General features: G+C 36.1%; 1 protein-coding gene across 2 annotated transcripts in view; it reads right to left on the bottom strand.

Moving 5' to 3' along the window:
• Positions 1-16,419, bottom strand: part of LOC136976161 (integrin alpha-PS2-like) — a 28,273-nt gene that overhangs the window by 2,280 nt on the left and 9,574 nt on the right. For both annotated transcript variants that reach the window (XM_067271378.1, XM_067271379.1), the window contains exons 7-26: positions 15,643-15,726; positions 15,481-15,569; positions 15,294-15,400; positions 9,158-9,257; positions 8,988-9,090; positions 8,822-8,919; positions 8,668-8,758; positions 8,552-8,597; positions 8,380-8,484; positions 8,240-8,295; positions 8,009-8,154; positions 7,802-7,930; positions 7,468-7,535; positions 7,247-7,394; positions 7,068-7,163; positions 6,895-6,974; positions 6,740-6,829; positions 6,567-6,669; positions 6,341-6,505; positions 6,134-6,259 (exon numbers count right to left, since the gene is read on the bottom strand). In XM_067271378.1, the coding sequence (XP_067127479.1) occupies positions 6,134-6,259; positions 6,341-6,505; positions 6,567-6,669; positions 6,740-6,829; positions 6,895-6,974; positions 7,068-7,163; positions 7,247-7,394; positions 7,468-7,535; positions 7,802-7,930; positions 8,009-8,154; positions 8,240-8,295; positions 8,380-8,484; positions 8,552-8,597; positions 8,668-8,758; positions 8,822-8,919; positions 8,988-9,090; positions 9,158-9,257; positions 15,294-15,400; positions 15,481-15,569; positions 15,643-15,726 (2,030 nt within the window). The remainder of the gene's footprint in view (positions 1-6,133; positions 6,260-6,340; positions 6,506-6,566; positions 6,670-6,739; positions 6,830-6,894; positions 6,975-7,067; positions 7,164-7,246; positions 7,395-7,467; positions 7,536-7,801; positions 7,931-8,008; positions 8,155-8,239; positions 8,296-8,379; positions 8,485-8,551; positions 8,598-8,667; positions 8,759-8,821; positions 8,920-8,987; positions 9,091-9,157; positions 9,258-15,293; positions 15,401-15,480; positions 15,570-15,642; positions 15,727-16,419) is intronic.

Raw genomic sequence — 16,419 nt, 5'->3', positions numbered from 1 at the left:
CGGGATTTTTTAGGTGTGAAATTGAGAGAGGGCGATAAAAACAACGGTTCTAGTGATTAAAAGGTGCAGTTATTGGCCCGAGTATTTATAATAATGAGACTAAAAAAAAAACAAAAAAAAATTGCTTGGGAGAAAGATGAAAGATCATTCTCGTTCGTTCCATTGCATAACTTTTGGTGATTCAAATTTCGTAAAAACATTACTGATGCTTCCACCTATAGCTCTAGGTTATGAAGTGGTAATCCAGCTGGTTCTATGGAATTTAAAAACTCCACCGGATACATTCGATAACGCATTTCTTTTAGAGGCGAAATATTGCTTTTTCGTTATATTCATTTGTGGTTTATGTAGTGTTATCAAATTAGCATCCGGATCTTAGGTGAATTTGCCATCACTCAGACGCAAAAGTTGTTTAGCAAATTCTCTGCAGGTTTGCCCAATAGATGGACTCTCGTATTGTCGGATGAAACAACTTTTTAACGTGATTCGACAGTGACGATGCCTTTAGGCAGGCATTACGCTAGTCGGCAGGCAAACCAACAATCTATTATCAACAATCCAAAAACCGACAATCTGTTATCATCAATCAAAGAATCAATTGTTTTTGTGATCAACCAACCAACAATTAGCATTTATTTATTTGTCCAATAGATGGCGGTACATTTAAAGGATGAGGAATCTGTATGCTCTCCAGTATTTTGGGGTAATATATAGCTTAGTGCTTAGTGTCGATTTAGGGTCTAAGTAATACAGTCAAACCTGTTTTTATGCGGGGGATAGGACCGCATTAAAAAAAACGCATTAAAAAAATCTCACGAAACTTCACGAATGGCTGTAAATAATAGTTTTCGCGACACAATTAAAAAATATTTTTTTTATGCGGTCAACAGGGACCGCATAAAAAAAGTCTCACATAGAAAATAACTCAAAACCGTACGAAATAGAATTTATTGACAACAGATGTCAGCACTTGACTGCATCGTCTGGTCTATCGTCTGTTTTACATATTTTTGTCCAGGTGGTGTTTTGTTGACTTAAAAAGTAAATTATTTCATTTTTCGCATATTCCTGCAATAATATTACTATAATAAGTGCATTTATGCTATAATAAGTTTATTTAGCTATAATAAGTCAACGTAAGACATGACGAATCGCACGAGACTAGTCGCCAACTATACCGCACAAATTAAAAATTCGCATTAAAAAAATCGCACAAATAAAAATCGCACATAAAAAGAGCGCATAAAAACAGGTTTGACTGTATTTATACAAACTTCGGTTCAGATCGGTTTAAGAATAGAGATTTGTATAAAGGACACACCAACAATAATTGACTATATATCTATATATAATAAAATTCTGTATATATGCAGTGGTGATATTCAGCGGGTTCGCACAGGTTCGGCCGAACCCGTTGTTAAAATTTTCAGTTTTCCGAATCTTGTTAAACACACGGAACATTTCTCAATGGTTTCGTTTTTTTTTTTTTTTTTTTAAATATATTAAAATATACGTATTATACTCTGTAACACTACTAAACTAGAGCCTTATACCCCGTTTGCACCGAGCATTTCAATCCAGATTGTGAGCAAGGTCGGGGACTATGTCTTGGTGCGATCTCTCTCGACTGTTTCAATCTCGACCGAAACGAAGTTTAATCGCGATCGATTCAAGAGAGTTCTTGAAACTAGATTCAGTCATAAGAAAGATCCCACAATTTCATGCGCGCGAGATAATAGGCTACAAGATGGCTGTGGAAGACGTGTCGGGCTATGGACAGCGAAATAAAAAGAATATTGTATTTCGAGAGGTGATGACATCTGTCTATTATTATCAGCAGTGCCATTCGGGGTGAAAAATTTCTCTGCCTAAAAAAAAGGTCGACAGCACTAATATACTATTGTTACCTTGTCTTCGCCCAGGGCCCCTTACGTTCCAAATACGCCACTGATTATTAGATATGTCGCAAGAAAAGGTATTGTATTTATTTCTAGCCAAAACTTCCATTTCGTTTGTCAGTGATTGTCAGGGAAAAATTTTCTGCTAGCGAACCCTTTGTTAACTATTTCGAATATCACCACTGTATATAGGCCTACAGTGATGCTTCGTTCTGTATTTCGAATTTAATTCATTTCGGGAATGTTCGAACTTCGAATCATTCCAAGTCCGAATGTACTTTTCCCATTAGAAATAACAGAAAGCGAATTAATCCATTCCCAAACGCTAAAGTTTAGGGTTGTCCAACCTTTATACCTAATGGGCCAAATTAGAAATTTAGGTACATTCAGCGGTCACAAAGGTACTGAATATAAATATATGCTTTTAAAAAGTTCAGAATGCGAATATCAAATTTTAATAATAAATATATATTATTACCAAAAAAATACTTTATTATTGACAATAAAAAAAGAAATTATACTCATACAAAATAAAAATAAATTCAATGCGATTTTTGACATTGCCTTCCTTTTATAATATTGTCGATATCTGCTTTTATGGTACTCGTCCTAATTCTAAGAATGGTAGTTAAATGGGAATCACTCAACTCATTTCTTTCAGCAGTTTTGATGTTTTTCATACACGAAAAGAATTGTTCACAACAGTATGTATTGTACTAGCCCACATGCATAACAGTTCTCTAGATCAGTGGTCTCCAATAACTTGGGGTACGCTCAAGTTTACCTTCAAAATATTGTATGTGCGTCCTATACTGCAATTCTAATTCAAAATGAAAATTTGAAATTTAATTTAAATGTATGTATATTGTTCAAAATAAATAAATAAGTAACAATTATTTGATTTTTGACTATACACACATATAGGCCTATATTATATTATAGGGGATACGACTTATAATTATTTTCGTCTTACGGGTACGCGATGAAAAAAAATTTGGAGATCACTGCTCTAGATAAAACAGTTTCCTAACACCAATTACATCATTATGATATCAAAGTGCATCCAATGAAACGAGAACAAGTTTTACGACATACTTTACCAAAATAAATGAAAATATACTTTACAAAATTAAGGGTGCAGTGGGCCGCATAAAAATATTAAGGGGTTGGACATCTGTCCTAAACGATACTCGTTTTGATAAAGTTAAAACAGCGAATACGCTTAATTTTAGGTAAAAATGACACAATTAAATGCCATAATAATAAATTGAAACACGAAAACAATAAAATACGTAAATACCGTCTAATGAAATGAAAATTGCATTTATCGGTGGCACGCCATTCACTTCCACGTCTTAAATATTGCCGTCACACGCCGTAATGTTTCGATCGCCGATATTACTCAGAATTCGTTGCTTCCGATACTTCTCGGATGCCACGGTTAATACGTAAAGCTGGTGTTAGATCCAACACAGAGTTTTCGCCTATTACTTTCTCGGCTGTGTTATATACCTATTACAGGGAAAGTAGGGCAATTGGTCAAAAAATGACTCCCCCTGAAGATTTTTACATTTTTGAACTCGGGGAAACATCGAGAAATGCAAAACTTGGGGATTTTTGCCTGTGTATATAGATATTGTGTGTGTGTGTGTGTAGGGAGACGATTTTGTTCACCCTATGTGAAGCTTAGTAACTCCTGTGATTTTTGTCAAAAACTTAAAATTTTTCAGGGAGGTTTGTTTATTTGTGGGATTGATGCTATTAAATTTTGGTGGTTAGAAGTCGAGTGGGTGGGGAGATAAAGGGGGTCTTGTATCGTATCTTAATGACGATTTTACTGGTTATTAGCACTTACAATTTTTTAATCGTCTCTATCCTCGAAATTCAGCTTGCTTTTAGTGATTTTATAATAATTTAAAATATAAAAGTTGCTTTTAATAAAATATCGTAACGGGGGATGGCGCCACACGCAGTTTTAAATGTTCCCTGAAAACTTAAGCAACTCGTTGCTGGATTTTTTTAAACAGCTGCCACTAGTTAACACAGATATGTGATTTAATTATATCAGTTATAAAATTTCACAAAATACATCCCAGATGGAAAAATTTGCGCCAAGTAAAAATTTATGACAATTTAGAAGACAAAGTTTTTCTTGTAAGTTTTCCTTTGATAAAGGTAAGCTTGGTACTTCGAAGCGGGCAATGCGAGCAAAAGTCTTGTAGGTACCACTTCCAAATACCAAGATTTTCTTTACTAATGAAAAATCCCAAGATAAAACTTTGACCGTCGTCCAAATTGTTGTAATTTTTCACTCCGGGCGACTTTTTTATATCTCGGATGTTTCTGTTTGGATACGACTTGTGTTTTAGTTAATGATTGTGTTATTGTATTAATACCTAAGACGATGATGTACAGCTCGGTCGTCGCTCGGACATGGCCAAATACTACATCGGGCGGCATCCCTGGCCACATCGCTCATGTATCGCGTTGCCATAACAAACTAGACCAAACATTTTACAATAAACTCTCGAGAAATTCGCGAAAGTTTTCTATTTGTAAATTATTGCTTTGTAATATTTAACAGAAGATAGAAAGAAGAATTATTTTTATTAAAAAGTTGTAGAGATCTTGCATGTTACGTCGATAAAAAAAAATACATTCGAATACTACGAATACTTCCGATATAGCGCCACATTTGCAGTCACGGATCCGGAGGTATCCGAAGGAAAAGGGTCTAACCTCAAATTTAAAAACGTTATTTTTAAAAACAACGTTTTGCAGTTCGAACAAATAAATTTTAATTTTATTTTTGTGTGTGTCAATGGGTATCCTCATGTATCTGCCACACCAGAGACGGCACCTCTCTGGCACCCGTGCTTTAATTTGTTACAATAAAAAAGAAATCCCAAACGTTTTCAAATTCTTGTTCTGTTAAATGTAGATGAGGATGAAAATTATTTGTTACGTTTATCTCAACTAACAATAGATTAACTAAAAAGGTTACTTTTCAAAACTCAAACTCAAAATTAAAAGTTTTAAGTTTCGTTTCTTACAATTTAGTAAATTGTTTTTGTTTTTACTTCTAGTTTTACTTTATTAATTTATTAATATATAGAATTAAATAAAACGAGTTAAATTATTATATATATAAATCAATTCTTGTTGGTTTGTCTTTTATACAAAATTTTATTCTGAAACCGATCTGGACTAAAGCTTGTATGAGTAGTACCTGGATCCTGGAATCGACAGTAAACCTATATATTACACCAAAATATTGAGGGTATATAAATAGTACACAGATTCCGCATCTTTATACTTAGCGCTATCTGTTGGCAAAAATAATAAATGCTAATTGTTGATTGGTTGATCACCAACAATAATTGATTCTTTGATTGATGATAACAGATTGTCGGTTTTTGGATTGTTGATAATAGATTGTTGGTTTGCCTGCCGACTAGCGTAATGCCTGCCTAAAGGCATCGTCACTGTCGAATCACGTTAAAAAGTTGTTTCATTCGACAAATACGAGAGTCCATCTATTGGACAAACCTGCAGAGAATTTTGCTAAACAACTTTTGCGTCTGGGTGATGGCAAATTCACCCAAAATCCGGATGCTAATTTGACTTACTATATAAACTACAAATGAATATACCAGAGAGCAATATTTGGCATGTAGAAACAAATACGTTTCCGAATACAAATTCAGTTTCTTTGTATATCCAAGCACAAATTACAGGAACTCGCATAACGTATAAGTTCATTGATTTCGTTTTCGAGACAGTTCAGGCGGTAATGTACTCTGTGGAGTTTTCAAACTCCTTGGAACCAACGGGATTACCATTTCACAACCTAGGGCTATAGTTTGGAGCAGCAGTAATGCTTTTGCAAAATTTGGATCCCCAAAGTTATGCAATGGGACGCTCCCGCAAGACCGAGCAATTTTTTGTTTTTTGCAGACTCATTATCATAAATACTCGGGTCAATAACTGCATCTTTTAATTACTAGGACCGTTGTTTTTATCGCCCTCTTTCAATTCCACACCCTCGAAAAGCCGAGCAATGCCGGGCACACATCGCTAGTATTAAATAAATTATTAACTAAATGAGTTACATAAAATAATTAAGTTCGCTAAGTATTCAGAGGTATTTGAGTATTCGAGATCCAGTTAATATTCGAATTCGAGATATTCGTCCATATCTAATAAATTCGCGACTTATCCATTACATTGCTTACCAATTCTTTAATGTAAGGATCCTCCTGTTGGTCGGCAGTTTCTCTCTTCTGTTTCCATTGTATTAACTCTTGTTTGATACTGGATTCGTTACCGGATTTTACATCTTTTGCTTTTTTACTTTCACTCTATTGGAAAATACGTTTAACGCAATTACTGTTATTATACGAGAAAGAAAAAGACGTCAAAAAATAAAATTCAAAATTCACTTGTAGAGAAAGTGGATTGATGTCTGGCACTTGTTGACATTTTCCGTTTCCTTTCACTCGTGGCTGTTCCATCAGATACAGCAAGTGTTTTCCGTACAGTGTATAAGTTGGCCATAATATATTTACTTCCGCTTCTTGTATAGTGCTCGGGCCGCGATTTCCAAACTGTGGTCGAAAAGAATTAGACTCGAAATGTTTTAAACTGGTAACTACAGTAGTTACTTACGGCATATATATGCGTGACTTCGGGTCCTGCATCGCTTTCGGTAATTTTATCGACGGGTGTTATCTCCGAACTATTATATTGAATCACTTTAGGGTCCGAAATGCTACAGGGAATTCGTTAAATTATTAATTAACGTCTTGCCGTTTACAATTTATTCCAAAAGATACACTTACCCGTTCAAAGTAACTTCTACTTTGACTTGAAGCGGAATCTTTAATTCTTCTCGATTGTCCATTATTGTTTCCTCTAATTCTTCGTTTGTGCTGTAAAATATAATGCTAATTATCCAGAAAGTTGAGTTTGAAAGTAACGTAATTCGATATCTTACCTGTTGACAATAAACAAGAAAACAAAATCTGATAAGCTGGTGATGATACGCGATGGCTTGAGTAAAACTGTGAAGTGAACCTAGTTTTAAGGATAGAAAAAAATGTATATATAGGCCTATATATATTATATTATATTATAATGATTGTAATAATAAATAGTATTGATATTTACTGTGTTATTAGCAGGTAGAGGGTTACCGATATCGCATAGTATATCATTAGTTTCCGTTAGATCCGTTTGAGCATCTGTACAGCTGACATAATTGGCCTAAAATTTTTGGAAAAAAGTAAAATTAAAATGAGATAAATTTGGAATGAAAACTAAAAAACTTGAAAATAAAGTTGACTTACATTTTTATTTTTATCGATATTTATATAATTTATGTCTAAAGGCATGAGCAGATACATGGTAGTTTCGAAGGCATCTTCACCGGTATTTACAATCGTAACATCTAAATCGATTCTTTTCCTACTTCCGATCATGTATACATCCATGTTTCTAGATTATTTCAGTAATTTATTAAATAAATTTTCTCGTCAACGTATTCAACCCTTCATAAAAACATACTCACGCAGACACGGAAATCTGTAAGTCTGGTATGCAGACGTTATCTTTTCCGCAGTTCTTCCTTATCGACGTCTATAAAATTTAACCATCGATTATCATGTAAAATTTTCCCATGAAAATTTGATACTCTCGATATATTTTAAGAATAAAAGATTATAAAAAAGGCAATTCTTTAGACAATGTCTTTCTTCTTGCTGCAAACTTTTTTCCGTCATTAAATTATGTTTACTCAACGAAAAAGTTACAAGCGCTCAAAGTGGATAGGAAGCATTCACTGGAGTTCGATTATGTTTTCTGTACAAAGTACTGTATATCGCGATAAAGAAAACAGAATCTACCTGTTTTGTCAAGACAGAGGGAATGGCCAGGTTTAAAATGGGCGCTATCTCTTCTCTATAGGGCGGTTGTTGTAGTAAGCCGTATTTAACTCGAACCGTAATGGGTATTAATTTATCTCTAATATCCGACTGAAAAATATAGTCATTTTTATTAGTTTTTACGTCTTTTTTTCTAGAAAAATAGGTCTATTTTCACGTTATACTTACCTCGACGTAGGCGTAGATGCTCTTACAGTACAGAGAATTCTTCCTCAATCTGACGGAAACATTCTGTTGGCTGTAATTTTCGTTATCCAGAAAGTAAACGCGGGGAACCTCCTTATACGCATCCAGTTGCATCTCGTATAGGAAACCTGTACCGGTTAAAACACGTACGATCCGTCAAAACCAACGATTTACGTAAAGCCTAGACGTATATAAACGCACAAAATTCCCTACCCAAATTAGGATTTACGTTTATCCCCGTGAATTCTAGACAGAAAGAGACCACCATACTAGAAATTTAAACGTCATTTGAATATTTATTGAGTCACACCGGTCGTCAAATTGTTTTTTAATTAGGAAGGAAAATCTCTCACCAAGACACCAAACTCCTGTCCTTCAGGCTACATCGTTTTTCTTCTAAATTAATATTTTCCGGGTCGATTTTTAGACTGGCGTCCACCGAGACGATGGGACGAGATCTAACAGACACAATATTTAAATACGAAAAGGGAAAGAGATTGGTCTAAAGCGTTTCCGTCTACTCACCTTAAATACAAAACCGAGTCGGATTCGTAGGCTCCTATTAACAGATCTGCAAGGAGAAATTGCCATTTTATACTCTTCCGGGTAATTTATCCGGGAGACCCACAATAGCCACTTACCGGGATAACCGTTATTGTCCAAATCCATTCCACCGGACAAAGAAAATCCCAAGGTAGAAAGAGGGAAGGAGAAGCGCTGGGCGCCGATGATCTGAGAAATAAAAAAGTACGACTAAGTTTTGGAAATTCCCTAAACACAGACAGAGGATCATACCTGCGACGGTTCCTTTATTATTCCTTCTTTACTACCGTGATAGACGTAAACCACACCAGCGCCGTCCGGACCCCCGTACGGGGCACCCACTGCCAGGTCTGCAAAAGTATTCGGCAGGGCTATTTAACAAAGAAAGGGATAGCGAAAGTCCCCGAGGATTTCTTACCTTGATAGGAATCCATATTCAGGTCGCCCGCGGAAGCCAGAGCCAGACCGAATCGTCCTCTGGAATATTCGCCGTCCACCACCTGGTACTTCTCCCACGCGTACTACAAGAACGGCGCCGTTCATACCAATTACGTAATAATTGACCCGGTGTAGAAAGGAATTACGTACCCGTTGGCCCAGGTAGACGTAGACCCGGCCGTTTTCGTAGTCGCCGACTTTCGACGTCAGATCCGAGTAGAAAGGAGCTCCCACCGCCACGTCGTCGTACCTGCAACACATCTTAAGTCTAAACGAGTGACCCGCACCGTAACCCCCCGCAAACACCCGTAGATCCGGCAAATTGCTGCCTCCGCCGGCCCGTTTTACCGGATCCGCTTCTTCCTTTATCATTTTTCCCGTTTGTACCACAAACGGTTCGGGGTGGCCTCCGGACTGTTTGCGGTACAAACGTCACCCCGCGATATCTAAAAATCCAGCAACCGGTCGCTTAACTTTCCCGGCGACATTTGGTAGCGCCATCTGTTACGATATTTTATTAAAGAGAAGTTTTTATATTTTTAATTACAGTATTATAAAATGGCAAAAACTTAATTTCGAGAGTAGGGGCGAATTTTATAAAATATTGTAAATGCTAATAACCATTAAAATCGTCATTAAGTCCGACTCCACTCGAATACGACCCAGGACCCCGTCGACCTTCAACCACCAAAATTTAATACCATCGATCCTCTAATACAGTGATTCTCAAAGTGGGGGTCGTGAAAAATATTTGGAGGGTCGCTGAAAAATTGATGCCAGATCAATTTTTTCAAATATTTTATAAATTTACTATGGGTTCATGTTTAGAAATACTGTAATAGAAATAAAAAAATATATAAAATAATTTTTACTTAAATAAATTGCACATATAAATAATAAAAATAATATAAATATTTAAATACGAGCCTAATCCCCTCCCTCCGGGATGTTTTTTGACACATACTTATTCTTCGGGGGTCCTTTGAAATTTTTAAGTGCAGAAGGGGGGTCGCGGTCCAAAAAGTTTGAGAAACACTGCCCTAATACACAAATCTTCGTGCAAAATTTTCTGAAAGTAAACTCCGCTATTAAGCTTCTGCTATTAAACTTCGAAGAAATTGAACAAAAATCCTGTCCCCCACACATCCATACATACAGAATATCCCCCCTCGATTTTTTGCATTTCTCGACGTTTCGAGGTCGGGAGTCGAAAAAATGTAGAAATCCGGAAGGATCATTTTTTGGCCAATGGCCATACTTTCCTTTTGTTATAACAGCCTGAAAAGTACGGTATGGTATGGTGGCCGGAAGACGTTTTTAAAGCAATTTACGTCTTTCTCGGAGGCCTAGCCCGTAAGAAAAGATCGTCTCTGCGGACCAAGCGACGGATCGGTCCAGACAGAAATTTGTCGTATTCGGTAACGGCAGAAATGTTGGAAAGAGGAAGAGATGGGTCCGAGGACTTTAGCTCCGGTCGCCGGTAAAATTTCCGGTGCGGGTGACCGCTACGAATTTAAACCGTGAGCGTTTTAAGAAAACCCCTTTTCGCGGCCCTTCTTAACTACAACGAGGAGACATAGAGAATTTTAAATTTGGCCTTTTCGGTTCCGAATCGGAATGGCATATTCGTCCCTGTCCCACGTGTCCTTAGCAGGATGTGGGCAGGAGAAGCCGTTATCATCCGGGTCGAGAAGTAGGCCTTTTCTCCTCCCCCTCCCGTTTCACGCGTCTCTCTTTCCCAAAATTTTCCTATCAAATGCCGTTGGGCTTCGGACGCGATCTCCGCCATTTTACGGCGTGACTCGCCAAGTAGCCTCTTGCCGTAATGTTGTATTACGGCCCAAACGAGTTCGACGGCCGTACCGTTAAGCCGGTAGATCACCCTTCCGGCCCTCCTCTATTTCCCCAATTATCCCCCGAGCTACAAAGCTGCCGGTGCTCTTTACCGGGAAAACGCATCGATCGTAATAAGAGTCCCCGATAATCGAGAAAATCTCCAAGCGGTTAAGATAGATTCGCGTAGATGTGTTGTCGTTGGTGATTTCGGGCCCCGAAATAAACGCTCGAAGCAGTGACGATCGGTGCCGTCTTATCCATTAAGCACTTTAAGCACGGCACCTAGGCCCTACGGCATACGAACAATTAAGGGCCTACGAAATTAAAAGTCGAGAGAATAATACAAGTTTTGGGAATTAAATAAAACATTACATTTTTGCTCAGTAAGTTTATTTTATGTACAGTTTTCTTCACTTTTGCCTGCAAAATCTTTAATAATTTCCTCAACTGACAACTGTTTTAATATTTCACTTTATACTGAAAGTACGGCTAAATATGATGATTTTGTTTGAGACATATTCGAAAAAGATCGTTCTCCTTCAGAATCGATCCTAAGATTGACGTATACTGTACAGTACATTCTAAGAGCAATTAGGAAAGCTGCATACTAAATTATGTTCCTTTTACAGCAACAATAATTCTTATACTATTTTGCAATCCGGAAATAATTTTTTGAAAATAGCAAAAATTCATCCACAGACACGTCTTAATCATTATTATATATTTATACTATAATTTTTGCCTACTAATCACTCATCTGATCTAATTAGGATAATATGGAATCTTTTTAAATAACTAGCTCTTAAAACAACGCCTTTGTTGGTCACACACTATTAAACACACCAAGTTGTGCATATTTGATAACGTTATGAGCAAGTACAAGTCGACAGGATGCGTCTCTAATCAACCAAACACTAGCCGTATAAAACAAAACCAAAACAAAACTTATCCCGACCGATTTTGACTCACGCCGCGCGATAACGTACGATTCAACTTCTTTATATCACATTACAATTTATTGTTTAATTTAAAAATTGATGTTACGTATTCTACGTTGTACTCGTATCTTAATTATAAAATACGAGTACACGTACAGTACATAGTAATTATTTTGTTTCAATTAAAATGCGTTAAATTACTTAGAAGGTACTGTACTTATAAACGTTAACTTAAAGATTATATTTAAAAAATTAAAATGTGCCTAGGGCCTATGAAAAGCTTAATGCGGTTCTTGTAACAATCACTATTGCAATTACAATCGATGCATTATATTCGATTTATACGTGTATCGTTTTTAAACTAGCATTTTACTAAAGTTAGTAACTATTACTTAACTTTCCATTCTGTTACATATAACAGAGGGAAAGTATGACGGACGGTCAAAAAATAACTTCTCAAGATTTTTACATTTTCGGACTCGGAACCTCGAAACGCAGAGAAATGCAAAAAAAAAGAAAAAAAAAAGTTGAGTTTTTCCTGTATGTATGGGTGTTGGTGTGTATGTGGAAGGCATGATTGTTTACACTCACTTTGAAGCTTAATAACTCCTGTTACTTTGTCAAAATTTTGTGAAAGGTTTGTGTATTAGAGGAAAATGTTTCTAGAAAGTTTCAGAAAAATCGGATAATCGGTTAGGGAGGTATTAAAGGGAAAGGACCACATCTCAATAAGCTTAAGAGTTACGAAATTTGTTTGACTCGTCCAAATTTTTACTTTACCAAAAACAAATGTAACTTAATTCATATGCCTCTGTGTCCTTATTGTATAGATTAGTATGTAAAATGTCTACAAGGACTTATTTTATTAACAGGACGTATTATACTGGTGACCTGGTTCAGCAAAATTTAAGAAAAACTAAAAATGAAAATAAAAAAACACAGTCTTTATTTTTCACCTGTAGGCCTACTAACAAATGTAACTCATTTAACATTTTTTAAAAGATTATCTCCATTCCCAATATTAACGTATTTCTGGTTGTTTTTATAACTTTTAATAGAATAAATCGATTGCGTTTCTTTTTCAATATGTATATACAGCATTGATAGAATAGTCGTAATAAATTGATATTTCCCTAACTCCCAACTCTAGATCTGAGTAATTTTACGGAATTTTTTGAGATAAGTCTATATATCATCTAGCTTTTTAGTACTAGTGCTGCTTGTGTTATACAGTCCTTTTCTGTGTTTCTTGGCGAACCTTTTGGATTTGCGTTTTGAATTTTGGTATCAAGTGCAGCTCAATTACCCGGTTAGTTCGATATCTCATTTATGTATTTTAATTAATTAGGAAGGGAGCTAGGGGTCTCGGAAATTCCGTAATTTCGGCATGGTCTAGGGGGCGGGAGGTCTCGATTTCGAAGAGCGGCAAAGGGTATTGCATAGGTACTAAGGGGTTGAACCCCGTGGACAAGTTTTATTATCGGGGGTAAATTTTTAAAGTAGATATAGGGATTTTGTTTTTTGTTTTTTTTTCATAGGATTAGCATAGCTTATTTTAAATTTTGACCGTTTATAGACCGTTACATCGGTTCTTTCTAACGGCTGTAAAGTGTTCATTGTATTTTCTTTGGTTTTAGTTAGTTTTCAGCCTTTGTCTCAACGATCCTGAGGTTGTGGACTTGGCTTTAGGCAAGTTAGGTTCGGGTATTGAGCGTGTTTTGTTGGTGCCAGAAAGACTCAAGCAAGGGAGACCCCCCTTTTTTTCATCAACGGACTTATTGAAGAATCAAGATGAATAAACTTCAGGACTCTCCACTGGAGATGGAAATTGTGTCTCTGGAAGATACGATTCTGAAAGAGGCTTTGGACCTCTTTGATAGGGTGATGGAATTATGCCCAGGTACCATTCGCTCTAGGCTTAATAACGAGGAGAGAAGTGAGATACGGAATTCGATGGCAAAATTACATGGATATGTGTACGTTATATGGAGTTTTACGGGAATTATGCACTAAGACAACAGAGAAAGCAGTAACTCCGATTGACCAGAAAACAACCTTCGCAGGAATTAACTGCAGGCCTAGCATAATGACCAAAATCATTAACAAGACCATAAACAGCAAGGAAAACAGGGAAGGCCCGGAAGGTGGAGTGGCTCTGATTCTACACCCCAAACAAGATGAAAAGGGAAAGTGCCTGGATAGAAAAGAAATGATAACAACACTTAGAGAAAGAATTCAGCTTCATAAGCTTGGGGTAAGCATAAAAGCAATAAGAGAAATAAAAGGCGATGGGGTCTGTGTGAGAGTGGAGTCCCACAAGGATGGACACACTCTCAAGAAGGCTATAGACGCCGATACACAGCTAGCTTCTAAAACATCTACAAAAATTTCTGAGGGACGGCGATCGAAAGTCATTTTGTTACACGTACCCAATTATATAAAGAATGATGAAATAACTGAAAAAATTTATGACCAAAACCAGATACGGATGGAAACCACAAAGAAGGAATTTTTATGAAAATTTTCTCTATTGTGATAGAATATAATGTAGTCGCGTAAGAACAATAAACAATTTAAATATATTAATTGGAAAGTGTCTGTTGATTGGTGCATTTTTGCACGGAGACCCAAAAGTGAGTTTTATGTTCCGGGTGTGAGGGCGGTGGAAAGCGATGGTAAACATCGGGTTCGTGTCCTCCCGGTCTGGCTATACTTTCTGTCATAATTCCCTCTGTTTATCTCTCACCTCCCTTTCGGAACGTGAAATTACACTGATCGATTTTCTAAACTTTTATTCAGTGGCGTAGCGAGGCTGTGCAAGGGGGTGTATCATGCACCGGGCGCCATTCGCAGAGGGGCGCCCAAATGGTCTCCAAGACAAACTATATGTGTTTCTGGAGGGGGGAGAGGGGCGCCAATAAAGTGTCGGGCGCCAGTTATGTTCGCTACGCCACTGCTTTTATTAAAGTTTTATTGTATAGATTCGGGTCGAGCTTTGGGCTACAACTCTGGCTTTTCCACCCTGTACTTGAGTCTGTACTTGTCGTTTAAATCGTAAATTAAATTTGTTATAATTTTTTAACGCGAAGGATCTCGTTTGGAATAATTTCTATAAAGTCTATAAGTACTGTAATAAAGTATTTGCATAAGGCGGCAAGTTTTCATTAGTTTTTATCATGGTTAACTGACTTTAGCCATAGCGAATCGACATTTCCAATTTCAAATTTCGATATCCATACGGTCTAGTTTCATACTCTGATTCGAAAATCCGAGGTTCCTTTTGCTAGCAAGACCTAAGACTAGTGAAACGGAAACCGGATCGCTCGCAAATGCCAGACCCTTTCCGACAGGCATAAAATATAAAAAATATATAAAAACTCCCAATCACTTTGCCATCGTACTATTTTCATATGAGACCAAATTTTCGGACTCGGTTCAAATGGCCTGCCTCTATCTACATCAGTTACAACATAAAATAAATGTGAAAATTTTAAATAAAAACAAAACTTTACCCATCGCCATTGACATCGGCAGTTGCAACAGAGTAACCAAAATAAGAACCAATTTGTTCGCCGGTAATGTTTTGTAATATATACAGAGTCGAATTAAACAACAAAACCTGTTAAATAATAGAATTTAATCGTAAAATTTCAATGTAAAATACTGTTAGATATAAGTATCAATTACTAAATTATTTACCTTTCCAGTTAAGTTGTTACCTCTTGGCATACCTACTGCTACATCATAACCACTACCATTACTAAATTTTCCACTGCATATTGAATAACCTGGCAGGAAAATACAAAATAATAATTAATAATGTGGTCGAAATATTAGAAAATTTTTAAAAAGTAATTATACCTAAATAACTATCATCGTTATAATCTGGAGCTTCGTTGGTGCTGTATAATTGTTTTTCGAGTACACTCTGCGAGAAAACTTGGCCTAAAATTAACAATATTAATCAACTAAGTTATATAAAATTAATTAATTAATTTAATTTAATAATAATTTGTAAGGATTTGTAATAAATCCACTTCTTTAATAGGTATATGGGATGAATATGTCCTGAAAGTGCATTTTATGTCACATTTAACCTCCTGCGAGTTGAATATGACCATTAAAAAAATATATTTTTAAAGTTTACTATTTGTTTACATTGTTCTTTTAAAGTTTAAAGCTTTATAAACCGTTAAAAACTATATAAAACACGATTTAAAAACATTTTTTTATTCAAAATAAAACGATATTAGAAACAGTATCATAAAATTATTATTACAGACATTTTGATCATAATGACATTTTGATCACTGAAATTATTTTTCTCATAACATTAACAAAAATATTGTTGTCAAAGTATTCTTACGAAGATTGTATCTCCATATTAATATGTTGATATCTGTGAACTTTCCGAGAGTAGAGTCGACTACGGTGTATATGGAATGGCCTTTGCTGTCCTCAGCATTTGGTGTGAAACCCGATACAATTCGATATGATCGTAGATAAATGAGTTGTCATTTCTTGAAAACAGTTAATTCGTCTAGATTATAGCATTTTCCACAGATACTATTTAAATGTGTTGGTGGAAAAAATAAATCCTTGGCACTTCCTCCGAATAATTTGAAAAATATTTAAAGA

Source organism: Centruroides vittatus, unplaced genomic scaffold (assembly GCF_030686945.1).
Source record: "Centruroides vittatus isolate TY-2023 unplaced genomic scaffold, ASM3068694v2 contig_397, whole genome shotgun sequence".
NCBI classification, from domain to species: Eukaryota; Metazoa; Arthropoda; class Arachnida; order Scorpiones; family Buthidae; genus Centruroides; species Centruroides vittatus.
This window is presented reverse-complemented; position numbering and strand designations above follow the sequence as displayed.